The sequence below is a fragment of the Furipterus horrens genome, unplaced genomic scaffold, assembly GCF_987537825.1.
Source record: "Furipterus horrens unplaced genomic scaffold, mFurHor1.1.pri manual_scaffold_7, whole genome shotgun sequence".
Taxonomy (NCBI): domain Eukaryota; kingdom Metazoa; phylum Chordata; class Mammalia; order Chiroptera; family Furipteridae; genus Furipterus; species Furipterus horrens.
In genome coordinates, this window is record NW_028327177.1 from 56,168,570 (window position 1) to 56,184,021 (window position 15,452).

General features: G+C 39.7%; 1 protein-coding gene across 1 annotated transcript in view; it reads left to right on the forward strand.

Moving 5' to 3' along the window:
• The window catches only part of PRKDC (protein kinase, DNA-activated, catalytic subunit), a 198,583-nt gene that overhangs the window by 46,869 nt on the left and 136,262 nt on the right, over positions 1–15,452 (forward strand). The window contains exon 28 of the mRNA XM_090283716.1: positions 13,255–13,349. Coding sequence (XP_090139842.1) covers positions 13,255–13,349 — 95 coding nt within the window. The remainder of the gene's footprint in view (positions 1–13,254; positions 13,350–15,452) is intronic.

The following is a 15,452-nucleotide window of genomic DNA, read 5'->3' on the forward strand; positions in this document are numbered from 1 at the left end:
AACAGGTAGTGACATGATTAGATTTCTTCCTAAAGTCACCTGCTGATAGTGATATGGTTTGTGAATCTCAGTGGGACAAGACTGAGAGCCTCTGAAAGGCTATTGTGAAAGTCCAAGAACAGATAATTAGTCCTGGACCTAAAGTGATAGTTGTATTTGATTATTTGTTTATTCAGTTAACATTACTTAAAAAAAGATTAAGTACCATACATGACCAAACTCTCAGCTAATAACATGCTCAGTGGCAAAAAACCTGAAAGCTTTTCCTCTAAGATCTGGAACAGACAAGAATACCCGTTTCTCACCACTGTTATTCAATATCGCACTGAAAGTCCTAGCCAGAGTAATGAGGCAAAAGAAACAAAGTCATCCAAATTGGGAATGAAGTGAAATTGTTATTTTTGCAGATGACATGATTTTGCAGATGATAAAGAAAACCCCAAAGACCAGTAAAAAAAACAAAACAAAACAAAACAAAAAAACCGTATTGGAAACAATAAATAAATGCAGTAAAGTTGAAGGATACAAAATCAATGTGCAAAAATCTGTTGTGTTCCTATATACTAACAATGAAATTTCAGAAAAAAAGAAAAATATTCCATTTGCAATTGAAACATAAAATACCTATGAATAAATTTAACAGAGGCTATGAAGGACCTATACACTGAAAACTACAAGCCATTGCTGAAAAAAACTGAAAAAGATAGAAAGAAATGGAATGATAACCATGTTCATGGATTGAAGAGTCAATATAGTTAAAATGGCCATATTACCCAAAGCAATATACAGATTTAATACAATCCCTGTCAAAATTTCAATGGCATTTTCCAAGGATACAGTACAAAAAAAAAAAAAAAAAAAAATCATCAAATTTGTATGGAAAACCAAAGATCCTGAATAGCCAAATCAATCCTGAGAAAAAAGAACAAAGCTAGAGATATCATACTCCCTGACTTAAAATTATACTACAAAGCTACAGTAATCAAAACAGTATGGGCTGGGCAGGAAAACAGGCACATAGACCAATGGGGCAAAATTGAGAGCCCAGAAATAAGCCTGCATGTATATGGGCAACTAATTTTCAACAAAGGAGCCAAAAATATACAGCGGAGAAAAGAAAGCCTATTCAATAAATGGTGCTGAGGAAATTGGAAAGCCACATGTAAAAGAATGAAAATTGGGTGCTATTTGACACTGCATGCAAAAATTAACTTAAAATGCATCAATGACCCAAATATAAGATCTGAAACAGTAAAATACATAGAAGAAAACATGGACACTAAGCTTATGGACCTTGGTCTCAAGGATTTTTTGAATTTGACCCCAATTATAAGGGAAGTAAAAGTAAAAAAATGAATGGCACTACATCAAACTAAAAAAGCTTTTGGACAGCAACAGAAAACTACCAAAAAAAAAAACAACCATCCAAATGATAGAAGATATTTACAAATAATATCTTTGATAATGTGCTGATATCCAAATACTATATTAAGAACCCATAGACTCAACAACAACAAAAAACAAGCAATCCAATTAAAAATGGGTTGAGGACCAAAACAGGCACTTTTCTCAAGAGACATACAGAGGGCCAACAGGTATATGCAAAGATGCTCAACACACTAGTATAAAGGAAATGCAAATCAAGCCCACAGTGAGATACCACCTCATACCTGTTAGGATGGATATCATCAACAAAACAAGAAATAATAAGTGTTGGAGAGGATGCAGAGAAAAAGAAACCCTCATACGCTGCTGGTGGGTATGTAAACTGGTGCAGCCACTATGGAAAACAGAATGGAGGTTTTTTAGAAAATTAAGAATGGAGCTATCATATGATCCAGCAGTCCCTCTTCTGGATATCTACCTGAAAAATTTGAAACATTTATTTGAAACATATGTGTACCCCTTTGTTCATTGTAGTATTATTCAGGGTAGTTAAGATACAGTAACAATCTAAGCACCCTTTATGGATGATTGGATAAAAAAGATGTAGTACATATATACAGTGGAATAGTACTCAGCCATGAGAAAAAATGGAATACTGCCATTTGCGATAGCATCAATGGATCTTGAGAGTACCATGCTAAGGGAAATAAATCAGATGAAAAAGGACAAGAACCATATGATTTCAATCATATGTGAGATATAAAACAGAAAGCAACAAATGAACAAACTCAGACATAGACAACCATTTGGTGGTTACCAGAAGCAAAGAAGGTCAAATATATGGTGATGGGACCTGGCTGGGTAGATCATTTGGCTGGAGTGTCATCTAGGACACCAAATGATTGCAGGTTTGATCCCCGGTCAGGGCACATACTACATTGTGAATTCAATTCCCCATTGGGGTCCTATGGAAGACTACCAATCTATGTTTTCTCTCACATCAATGTTTCTCCTCTCTCTCCCTTCCTCTCCTCTCTCTCTAAAAAAAAAAAAAAAAAAAAAAAAAAAAATTAATGGCCGTATCCTTGGGTGAAGAATATGTGTGAGTGTGTGCGCTTGTGCACGTGTGTATGTGTAAAAGAATTAAGCATTTGAAACTTATATAATGGTATTAACCAACGTCACTGCAATAAATTTAATAAAAAATATATATTATGTGCCAGATGCTGCCGACATAAAGATGTAGCCCTTCATGAAGTTTGCATTTTTGAAAGAGAGATGATTATTAATCACAGAAGTAAATATAAAATTTTTACCTAAAATTTGTGCTTTTACGTAGTGGTACATGATTACTAAGTAATTGTATAATGAGGAACCTGATCTCATTTGGTCAGTATCCTCTTGGAAAGTGGCAGTTGGGATAGAAATGAGGGGAGAAATTATAAAATAAAATAAATAGATGATAGATAGATAATGGGTGGATAGATGAATGGGAATCTATCCTGTAATAAAAATGTGTGTGTGTCGTCGTTGGCAGCTGTCCGTCTCGAGAGACGATGGTGTAGCTTCTTAAGAGTCTATCTGCACCGCCGAGAATGGCTGTGCAGTCCGACTCGGGAGTGACACGGTATCTGTCTCCTCCCGTGTTGAATCGACATCTTGCGATGACGCTGGAGTGTCCTCTCCAGTGAAGCTGAAGCTACAGAGCCTGGGCAGGGTGATATGGAGGGTCTGCTGTTGCCCATGCAGCAGACCCCCCCTCTCTTCGCAGCTGAAGGGTCCAAGGGAAAGACGGAGTCAATACAGCTTGGCTTCAGGTGCGCCGCAGGAGTTGCCGGTGTTGACTACAATGTCAAACCGCCTTAGGGACTCCGGCTCCGGATTTTCTGTCGGGGTTTACTCCCTTAGCCTTTCCCCTGAAGAGGTATGCCGCAAGGCAGCGGAGGTTTTTTGGAGTCAGAGTTTTCCTTCTCTGATGTGCCCTGACTGGAAGATCGAACCAGCGACACTTAGCTCGCAGGCCGACGCTCAATCCACTGAGCCAAACCAGCCAGGGCTCGTTTTTCTGTCTAGTCACTGGTTATCTTAATAGCTTCGTTATTGCTCATCCTTTAAAAAGCTTTTTCTTATCGTAGAATGTAGGTTTGATTTCCGAGTCTCCTGGGGAGGCAGGGTGGAGTAGGAGGAAGATAAGGTGCCCGGGCAGTGTCCTCGCTCTTGACTCTGGGCCAGTCTTTTCCCTCTGTGGGTATATATATGCATACATATATACACATATATACTACACACACACACACACAACAGTATTGTCCTGACTGGTGTGGCTCAGTGGGTTAGGCATCGTCCTGCAAACTGAAAAATCGCTGGTTTGACTCCTGGTCAGGGCACATGCTTGGGTTGCAGGCCAGGTCCCTGGTTGGGGGTATGCGGGAGGCCACTGCTCAATATTTCTCTTGCACATTGATGTTTCGCTCCCTCTTTCTCCCTCCCTTCTCTTTTCTCTAAAAAGAAAGAAATAAAATCTTATGTTAAAAGGAGAATGTTTACAATATAATATGTAAAGCTGTCACTATTTGTAAGATGACAAGATGTTATCTATAGAAAACTCTGAAGACTTCACCAAAAAACTGTTGGAACTTATTAACCAAATTTAGGAGTTTTAGGATTCAAAATCAATCTACAATAATCTGTTGCATTTCTATACACTAAATACTGTCAGAGAAATTAAACAGACTCATTCACAATTGCATCAAAAAGGATAAAATACCTAGGAATAAATTTAATAAAGGAGGTGAAAGAACTATACACTGAAAACTGTAAAACGTTACTAAAAAATATTGAAGATGACACAAATGAGTAGAAAGATACTCTGGTTATGGATTGCAAAAATTAATATTGTGAAAATGTCCATACTCCCCAAAGCAGTCTACAGATTTGATGCAATCCCTATCAAAATTCCAGTGACTTTTAAAAAATATATTTTTCAATTACATTGACATACAATATTATATTAGTTTCATGTGTACAACATATTGATTAGACATTTATGTACTTTACTAAGAGATCACCCTGGTAAGTTTAGTACCCACCTGACACCATACGTAGGTATTACAATGTTGTTGGCTGTATTCCCTATGCTGACTTTACATATCTATGTTTATTTTAATTACTGACAACTTGTACTTGTTAATTCCTTAAATGTTTTCACCTAGCCCACCAACAGCCCTCCCATCTGGTAACTACCACTTGGTTCTCTTTGTCTGTGAGTTTGTTATTGTTTGTTTATTTTGGTTTTTAGATCTACATGTAAGTAAAATTATGTAGTATTGTCTTTCTTTGTCTCACTTATTTCATCAAGCATAATACTCTCTAGGTCCATGCATGTTGTGGCAAATGGTAAGATTTTATTCTTTTTTAGGCTGAGTAGTACTCTATTGTATATATGTATCACATGTTCTTCATTCAATCCTCTATTGATGGACACTTAGCTTGCTTCCATATCTTGAAGAAGGTAAATAATTCTGGTGGATGAATTTTTTTAATGCATTGCTGAATTTGGTTTGCTAGTATTTTGTTGACAATGTTTGTATCTGTTTATCAGGGATATTGACCTGTAATATTTTTGTTTGCTTTTGGTATCAGACTAATGCTGGCCTTGTTAAATGAATTTTGGAGCTCTCCATCTTTTATTTCAGGCATAGGTCAAGAAGGACAGGTATTTTTTTCTTTGAATGTTTAGTAAAATTCGCCAGTGAAACCATCATGGCCAGGACTTTTTGTTAGGAGTTTTTGAGTACTGATTCAAAATAGAATTTCATTAGTAATTATCACCCTGTTCAGTTTTTCTCTTAATGCCTGAGTTAGTTCTGGAAGGTTGTGTTTCTAAGAATTTATTGATTTCTTCCAGGTTGTCCAGTTTGTTGGCATGTAATTGTTCATTGTGTTTTCTTTCTTCCTTTCTTTTTTCTTTTTAGTTTATTTACTCTTTTTAGAGGGGAGGAAGGGAAGGAGAAAGAGAAACATCAATATGAGAGAGAAACTTGGATCAGTTGCTTCTTGAAAACCCCTAGCCAGGGACCTGGCCTGCAACCTAGGCATGTGCCCTGACCAATACTTGAACTGGTTACCCCTTGGTTCACAGGCCTTGCTCAGTCCACTTAAGCCACACCAGCAAGGGCTGTTGTGTTTTCTTATAGCACTTTGTATTTCTCTGGTGTCAGTTGTTACTTCTTTTTCTTCTCTTATTTTATTTATTTGGCCTCCTTTTTTTTATTGTTGGTGATGAGTCTGGCTACAATTTTGTTTATCTTTTCACAGAAGTATCTCTTGGTCTCATTGCAATTATACATGGTCTTTCTACTTTTGTCTTTTTAAATTTGTATTAGCTTAATAGTTGGTTGATCCACTATTTGTCTTTCTGAGTGAAAATGTTTTATTTTGTTTTTTCTATATTTTTAATCTTTTGTTCTTAAAGAAGTCCCTTTAACATTTCTTGTAATATTGGTTTAGGTCTGATGAACTCCTTTAACTTTTTCTTATCTGGGAAACATTTTATCTGTCCTTTGATTTTAAATGATAGTTTTGCTGGGTAGAGCAATCTTAGCTGTAGGTCCTTGATTTATATCACTTTGAGCATTCTGTGTCAATCCCTTCTGGCCTGCAAAGTTTCTGTTGGTAAATCATATGATATTCTTATGGGAGCTCTCTTATAGGTAACTAACTGCTTTTCTCTTGCTACTTCTGAGAGCCTCAGTTTGTCTTTAATCTTTGGCATTTTAATTATAATGTGTCTTGGAGTGGACCTCTTTGGGTTCATCTTGCTTGGGACCCTCTGCACTTCCTGGATTTGTATGTCTTATTTTCTTCACCAGGTTAGGGAAGAGTTCAGTCATTATTTTTTGAAATAGATTTCAATTCTTTGTTTTTTTCTTCTTCATCTGGTATGCCATGATTTGAATGTTGATGCACTTGATATTGTTCCAGAGGTTTCTTAAACTAGTCTCCTTTTTACTTACTCATCTTTTTTTTTTCTTTTGCAGTTCCAATTTGGTGTTTCCTACTACCTTTACTTACAGATCGATGATTTGATCTTCTGCTTCATGTAATATGACTTTGATTCCCTCTAATGTATTCTATTTATTTGGGGGGTGGTCAGAGAGGGAGAAACATCAATATGAGAGGGAAACATCAATTAGTTGCCTTTCTTACTTGCCTCAACTGGGGATCCAGCCATAACCTAGGCATGTGCTCTGATCGAGAATCCAATAGTGACCTTTTGGTTTGTGGGACAACACCCAACCAACTGAGCAACACAGGTCAGGGCCCTATAATGTGTCCCCCCTCCCCTTTTAAAAAAATATTTTATTTATCTTTAGAGAGAGGAAGAAGATGGGAGAAAGGGAGAAAAACACTGATGTGAGAGAGAGAAATATCTATTGGTTGCAATTTGTATGCACCCTGACCAGGGATTGAACCTGCAACCCAGGCATATGCCCTGACTGGGAATTGAACCAGTGACCTTTCACTTTGCAGAATGACACCCAACCAGCTGAGCCACGCTAGTCTGGACTCTAATGTATTCTTAATATCAGTTATTGTGTTGTTTACTTCTGACTTTTTTTTCCTATCTCCATTTTTATGTTTTCTGTTTCTTTGTTGAAGTTTTCAGTTCTTTCCCTGAGTGCTTTGAGTGTCCTTATAACCATTATTTTGAACCCTTCATTTTATTTAGATTTTTATTTTTCTGGAGTTTTGTCTTGTTCTTTCATAGGTACTTGTGTCTTTGTCTCCTCATTTTGGCTGACTTTCTGTGTTTGTTTCTATTTGGTATTTCTGCTTCATTTGCTTGTCTTTACAGAGTGGCCTTATGTAGAAGATAGCCTGTGAGACCCAGTGGAGCAGTTCTCTTGGTTACCTGCTAGGTACTCCAGGGGTGCCCATTGTGTTGGTTTTTGTTTCCTTCTGTTGTAGATGAGCCTTGGTTGCTGTTGGCACATCAGTTGGTGGGATTGACCCTCAGGGTGACTGTGTTGAGGGCTGGTTGTGACTACAGCAGATTAGCTATTGTGGGAGCTTGACCTACAGAGCAGGAATTGCTTTAGTGGTGCTCTGCTGTCGTTGAGTCTGCATTTCGAGTGCATCATTTGTTAGTCTGGTTAGGTGGTGCCCTTGTGTGGCCTGAAGTTGGGCAACATATGTGTTCCATTCTAGAGCTCTTGGGAGGTGCTTTGCTGCAGGCCAGGGTCACCCACGCTTTGATCTGGGTTAGGGGTATCTTGGTAGGAGGTGCAGAGAATCTGAAGTTGGTTGCTGCTTGTGCTGGTCTTAGAGGTGCATGCAAGAGGCTTTTCTGTGAACACTGGCTGTCAATTATACTGGGCTTGGGCTACTTTGGTAGGCACCATGATGTGAGCTGAGGCCAGCTGCCACTTTTGCCAGACTTGTGGCTGCTTCGGTGAAGCTTTGTTCCATGCCCAGACTGGCCTATGCTTATGCCAGGGTTGAAGCCACCTGATGGGAGTTACAATGCAAGCTGAGACCAGTCACTGCTTATACTGGCCTTGGGCCACTGAGCAAGGTACAAGGCATGCCGAGGCTGCCCGCAGCTTGTTTGGAGGTTTTGGACCTTTACTGTTTTGGGGAGATTTCTGTAGCACGAGCCAAGGCAGGCCACTAGTGTGGAGGAGTTGCCTGAAGAGACTAAGGCCAGGTAAGCAAGTTGGGTAGGGCATGGTCTCAAGGAATCACCAGGGTGGAGTGAACAGTGTTAGCCAGGTTAATAAAAAGCTTATACTTGGCATCTGCCTATAGCAGGTCAGCTGGGTGGAGGGGTTAGTTTTACAAAGGAATAATGGCACTTGCCAGTGTGTCTATGCCCAGAGAGAGCTGCTTCCCCGCCCCTCTAAATCTTAACCTAAAGTTAGTCAATCTAGTTTCTCCCTGTAACCCCCTGGCCCTTTTTGAGCTATTGCCCCTGAGTTGGAGCTTAAAGAAAGTGAGTTTGTGATTGAGTCTCTGCATCTTCACATTGAGACCTGTGCCTCAGTCTCCCAGAGTCCTTAATCTTTCTCAGATGCAGTCCTCACTGGTTTTCACGGCCAGATTAATGGCGACTCCTCTTCCCAGCACCGATAACGTGATTGGGAGCCCTGTGTGGAGCTAGAAGTCCTCACTTCTTAGGGGGGACCTCTGCAGCAGTGATACCCATTCTGTTTCTGAACTGCCATACTGTGGGTTGGGGACCTGCCCATTCCATGTCTCCATCCTTCCTACAGTCTTGATATGGCTTCTTCTATATATCCTTGGTCACAGGAATTCTTTTCAGTTAGCCTTCAGTTGGTTCTCAATTATGGTTCTGTAATTTAATTGTAATTTTAATGTGGTTGTTTAAGGAGGCAAGCATAGAGTTTATATACTTCACCATCTTGACTGGAAGTGATTTCTCCAATAGTATTTTTCACAGAAATATAACAAGCAATCCTAAAATTTGTATAGAACCATAAAATGCCTTGAATTGCCAAATCAATCTTGAGAACAAAGAATAAAGCTGGAGGCGTCACATTTCTTATTTTAGACTAGACTACGAAGCTATAGTAATTTTATTTATTTTTTAAAGCTATAATTTTTAAAGTATGGTATTGATATAAAAACTGACACAAAGATCAATGGAACAAAATAAAGATCTCCAAAATAAACTCATGTATATGTGGTCAGTTAATTTATAACAATGGAGCCAAGAATATACAGTGAAGAAAGAGCAGTCTCTTTAATAAATGGTGTTGGGAAAACTTGATAGCTACATGCAACCGAATGAGACAGGACCACATTTTACACCATGCATAAAAATGAACTGAAAATGGATTAAAGACTTGAGTGTTAAGACCTGAAACCATAAATTCCTAGAAGAAAACATAAGTGATAAGCTGCTTGGCATCAGTTTTGGTAGTGATTTTTTGGATCTGACTCCAAAAGCAAAAGTGAACATAGGAGATTACATTAAACTAAAAGCTTCTGCATAGCAAAGGAACCATTCAACAAAATAGAAAAGCAACCTAAAGAAAATATTTGCTGATCATATATTTAATGAGGATTAATATCCAAAATATATGAAGAACTTATAAGACTCAATAGCATTAAAACTAGCAATCTCATTAAAATATTTACATGGACATATTTCCAAAGAAGACATACAGGTGACTGACAGGTACATGAAAGATATTCATTATCACTAATCATCAAGGAAATGCAGCTAGAAACCATATTGACATATCACTTCACACTTGTTCGGGGGGCTGTTATCAAAAAGGCCAGGAATAACAAGTTTTGGGGGGATATTGAGAAAAGGAACCCTTGTGTACTGTTGGCAGGAATGTATATTGGTGCATCCACTACAGAAAATAGTATGGCAGTTCCCCCCCAAAATTAAAAATGGAAGTACCATATTTCAGCAATCCCACTTGTATGTATTTATTCAAAGGAAATGAAAACACTAACTTGAGAAGGTATCTGCACCCTCATGTGTATTTCAGCATTATTTACAATAGCCAAGACATGGAAACAGTGTTAAGTGTGTATTGTATTGGTGGATGAATGGATAAAGACATGTTATATATATATATATATACAAATGTAGTATTACTCAGGTACAAAGAAAAAGGATATCATGCAATTTGAGACAACATGGATCAGCCTTGATGGCATTATGCTAAATGAAATACTTCAGGGAGAGAGAGACGAATACTGATAATATTAATTATATGTGTAATATTTTTAAAAATGTCATAGATACAGAGAACAGATTGGTGGTTGCCACAAGCAGAGGGAGAGGATGGGTGAAATGGGTAAAGGTTTGAAAAAGTACAAATTTCTAGTTATAAAATAAATAAGTTACAGTGAGTTGATGTACAGGATTGTGACTGTAGTTAGTAATACTTCATTGCATATTTGAAAATTGCTAAGAGAATAGATCTTAAAAGTTCTTATCACAAGAAGAAAACATTGGGAGGGGAGAGGGAGAGAAGGGGGATAAGTAAGGGAAGGGTTTAATTAAAGAGCCTGTATGAAAGACTCATGGACATGGACAACGGGGAGGGGTATGATTGTGGGAGAGGGGGTGGGTTGGGTGGGGGAGAGAAATTGGGGGAAAAGGGGACAACTGTAATTGAAAAACCAAAATAAAAAAATTAAAAAAAAAAAAAAAAAAAAAGAAAACATTGTAAGTAGACTTACTGTGGTGATCATTTTGTTATTTATACAAATATCAAATCAGTATGCAGTACACCTGAAACTAATAAAATGTTAATATATCAATTTTACCTCTTCTAAAATTTGTAAATTTTATAGAATAATAATAACAAAAGAAGTTTTTGCTTGCTTACTAACTAGATTAAGATATAGAATATTATCAACTTTTAGAATCTTTAGAAATTAATCATTGATCATTATCTTGAAATTTATGTTACTTAATTCCCTTGCTCATTTTTGTTTTATTATTTTTATATGTACACTCACGTCTATACATTTGAGTTTTGAAAAGCAGTAAGTATTGACACAACTGTATTAGCATGTGGAAGTGTTTTCACTGTTAGGTGATGGATCCCACAGAGAAGGAAAACTCTGACTCCAAAAAACCTCCGCTGCCTTGCGGCATACCTCTTCAGGGGAAAGGCTAAGGGAGTAAACCCCGACAGAAAATCCGGAGCCGGAGTCCCTAAGGCGGTTTGACATTGTAGTCAACACCGGCAACTCCTGCGGCGCACCTGAAGCCAAGTTGAATTGACTCCGTCTCTCCCTTGGATCCTTCAGCTGCGAAGAGAGGGGGGGTCTGCTGCATGGGCAACAGCAGACCCTCCATATCACCCTGCCCAGGCTCTGTAGCTTCAGCTTCACTGGAGAGGACACTCCAGCGTCATCACAAGATGTCGATTCAACACGGGAGGAGACAGATACCATGTCACTCCCGAGTTGGACTGCACAGCCACTCTCGGCGGTGCAGATAGACTCTTAAGAAGCTACACCATCGTCTCTCGAGACGGACGGCTGCTGACGACGACGATGGATCCCAGGAGATTCTCTGCTGAATAAGAACTCAGCTTTTCTAAGGGAGTTCAGGAGTCTATTCCAAGGAATTACAGTACATTGACAAGATTCACCATTAATGCTGGGAAGCAAAGCTGTCCAGAAATGGTGTGAAGTAGACCAGCAACTGATATCTGGGAGAAGTCCTCAGAGGGTGTGGACTGCCCCTTAGTTTCTACTTCTCAGTTCCCAGTGTCCGACCCCTGTCTGTCAGGAACAGGTCACAGCACTATTCTCTTATGGGATAAAGTAGCACTGTCAGCGGATCCAGGCTGAACATGAACAGGAGAAAAACTTTAAGTACATGGTCATGGTAGGCCTGGTAGGTAGACCAAATTCCCAAAAAGAAGAATTTGGATTAAGCTCACCTGGCTGTTCTGTCCAGATCAAAAAACCCATACTATGGTATCCTCATGGAGACAGCTGTCAATGAGTCTTTTCTGGGTTCCTGCTTTACTTTCTTGTCTGGATCTCCTTGACACTCTTCTTGGGTGTTCCCTTTACTTTTTTCCTTGTTTAGTCTTCTATCTCCTCTTCTCCCAATTATTGAACGACATTCCAAGTGTCTCTTTGAGAAAAGGTACCTGAGAGATCAGTATTTTGAGATCTTACAAGTTCTTATGTTTCCTTTCTGCATGATAATGAACTGTTTGCACACCTTTGGAGAGAACAGTTTGAGAGTATCATTTTGTCATATCATTTCTGTACCTACCTACTTTAACTGGTTTTGGTGTCTAAGATAAAAGCACTTGTACTTAGTCTGACCTTGGAAGGCCTCTACATTTCAGCTCTAACTTTTATGGTCTCGTCCCAAATTGCTCTTCCAAATCAACCCCCTAGCTTTTCCAGTATGCTTGCTGACACCTGTGTTTTCCACTTTGCCCTCCATGTCCTTGCCCATGCCATTCACTTATTAGAAGTATCCTTTATTTTTCAGTGTCAGATTTGGGCGCTCAACATTGGGGGAGATATGTACCTTGTGGAAGTCTGACAGGCCCTTCTGGGATTCATTTAAAAAACTTAATTTGGATGCTATTTCTGCCAAACCAAGTACCAGTTTGCAATTCTTGTTCTAAGCTCTCCCCATTCTCCAGCACCACTCTGGTTTTGTTTGTTCCAAAATGCTCCTTCCAAGTGGCTATGCTATAACCCAGCACTTCCTCACACAACAAGAACTCTTACTCTTAGTCTTCTCTGAACTCCTGTGAGACTTAGTACCTATACCTGTCATTTTGTATACTTAATCATTTACTGTCCAGTGTTATTAAAGATTAGTGAGAGATCTGGCTTCTGTCCTTGGCCAGCCCATGAGTAGGTGGTCCACAGACATTTACATTTACTGGATATGCTTGTAAAGCTCTTAGAGTTAATTCTTGGTATTCACTTATTTGGGGGTAGGTTGAGAGCTCTTAAAATTTCTTTATTTTAAAAGAATAATAGATGCAATATCAGATAGTCTTTTCTACTATATTGGATTTTAATGATATGTGTGGAAGTGTGGTCAGAACAGCAGTTCTAAGATTATGTACTATGAGCAATTGCAGATATAAGAGGAGAGGGAGGGGTGTTGGTGTACAAAGCCAGTGCTGCCTCTTGATTTATGTCATCTTTGGTTTGCTCTTGAGGAAGTTTTCTTTGACAAATATTTAGGTGGTTTTATGTTTTAAAACATTTGAGCCATTTTTTGAAAACAAATTTAATGAATGTATTGTTTAATAAAATTAGATTTTTGTCCTCATTTTTCTGCCTTATTGCTTTCTTATGTAAGGATCATTGTTCTTTATTTTACAGGGAAGAAGAGTCTCTAGTGGAACAGTTCGTGTTTGAAGCCTTGGTTACATATATGGAAAGTCTGGCCTTAGCACATACAGATGAGAAAGCCTTATGTAGGTTTTTTTTTTTTTTTTTTTTTTTTTTCAGATTTAATGTGTTTTATTGATTAAATTATTACATTTGTGCCAATTTCCCTTCCCTCTGCTCCCCTCCACCCAGTGGCCCCCCTCCCTCCAGTTGTCCCCCCCTTTTAGATTATGTCCATTAGTTGTGCATACAGTTCCTCCCAACCTCTCTCCGTCTATTCCATTCCCTCCTACCTTGATCCCCAATTCCTATATCATCTCCCTCCCTTTCCCCATTCCCCCTCCCTGTTGACCTCCCCCCGATATGCTTCCCGTACCCACAGTTCCTCTTCCACTCTCGTTGCCTATTTAGTTTGCCTTTGTTTCATCTCCCTAGCTTCTGTTTTTTTTTTAAACCAGTCCCTTTAACATCTCATATAACAGTGGTTTGGATCTAATGAACTCTTTCAGTTTTATTTTGTCCTGGAAACACTTTCTCTGTCCTTCTATTCTGAATGTCAATTTCGCTGGATAGAGTATTCGTGGTTGTAGGTTTTGGATTTTCATTACTTTGAATATTTCTTGCCAGTCTCTTCTTGCCTGTAGGGTTTCCCTTGAGAAGTCAGCTGATAGTCTAATTGGGACCCCTTTGTACATAATTCTTTTCTTCTCTCTTGCTGCTTTTAAGATTCTCTCTTTATCTTTAATTTTTGACATTTTGATTATAATGTGTCTTGGAGTGGTTCTCCCTGGGTCCAGTCTCTTGGGAACTCTCCTTGCTTCCTGGACCTGCAGGTCTATTCCCTTCCCCAAGTCTGGGAAGTTCTCCTTTATTATATTTTCACTCAATTTTTCAAGTTCTAGTTCATCTTCCTCATTCTCTGGCAAACCAATGATTCTTATGTTGGGCCTTTTATAGCTGTCCCAGAGGTTTCTGATCTTTTCATTGTTGCTTCCCATTTCCTCTCGCTGCATTGGTTGACTGCTTGTTCCTTCTCCATATTCCAGTTTGTTGAAATGAACTCTGGATTTTATTTCCTTTCTTTCTGTCTCGTATGCGGTTTTGTTCCTTTCGTTATGAAAGTTTTTCGCTTCTTTCATATCTTTTTCCTGCTCTTTTGTGAATTCTGTAAGCCACCTGATAACAATGGCCCAGAACTGAGCCTCTGACAGGTTTCTTATCTGTTCATCTGTCAGGTTCTCTATCTGCTGTCTGGTGAGCTGCGCCACCAGGATTTCTATAGTTGTCTGCCTCATTTTGACAGATGCGTTTTGTTTTCTTGGGCTGGCTGTCGGGGGCAGTGCCTGTGTACGCGTCACAAATCAGCGACCTGCCGGCGCCTGCCTGTCCGCGACCTATTTCGCAGCCCTGTGGTGCTTTCTTTGGGGGCGGGGGTCCAAGATGGATTCACACAGTTATTCAGCTAGGAGACCGGGATCCGTCCTCCCGCCCCCCTGGGCCTCACTGTTCAAGGCGATGCGGCGGCCGCTCTCCCCAGCTCCGGAGTCACGCACCGCCAGGGGCTTGGCCCCCGGGACTCCTCGCCGGGGTCGCGCACAGCCGGGGGCTCGCGCAGCCCGGATTTCTCGCCGCCCGCCGCTCCGGGTACGACCGCAAACAGCACTGTCCTCTTTAACTCTTACCTGCCCAAATGGCACCGCTGGTTTATAACTTCATATGTTGGACTTCCGTGTAGTTTTATTTTCTGGAATTTCTAGTTATCCTTTGTTTTGAAGTAGTTGTATTCCTCTCTAGTTGTAGAGGGAGACCTAGCGTGTCCGTCTAAGCCTCCATCTTGGCCGGAAGTCCCCTTATGTAGGTTTTATCCCAGCTTCTCTGTGCATGCCAATTCTGTGTGCCTTTTAAGTCTTTTTTTTTTTAAAGATTTTATTTATTTACTTTTAGAGAGAAGGGGAAGGAGGGAGAGAGGGAGAGAAACATCAATGTGTGAGAGATAAATTAATCAGTTGCCTCTCACAGGCCCCCAACCAGGGACCTGGCCCATAACCCAGGTATGTGCCCTGACTGGGAACTGAACTGGTGCTTTCAGTTCGCAGGCTGGCGCTCAATCCACTGAGCCACACCAGCCAGGGCACCTTAGAAGTCTTAAGAGCTTTTCACTTGGGTTAAGTCTCAGCTAATTCTGTCAC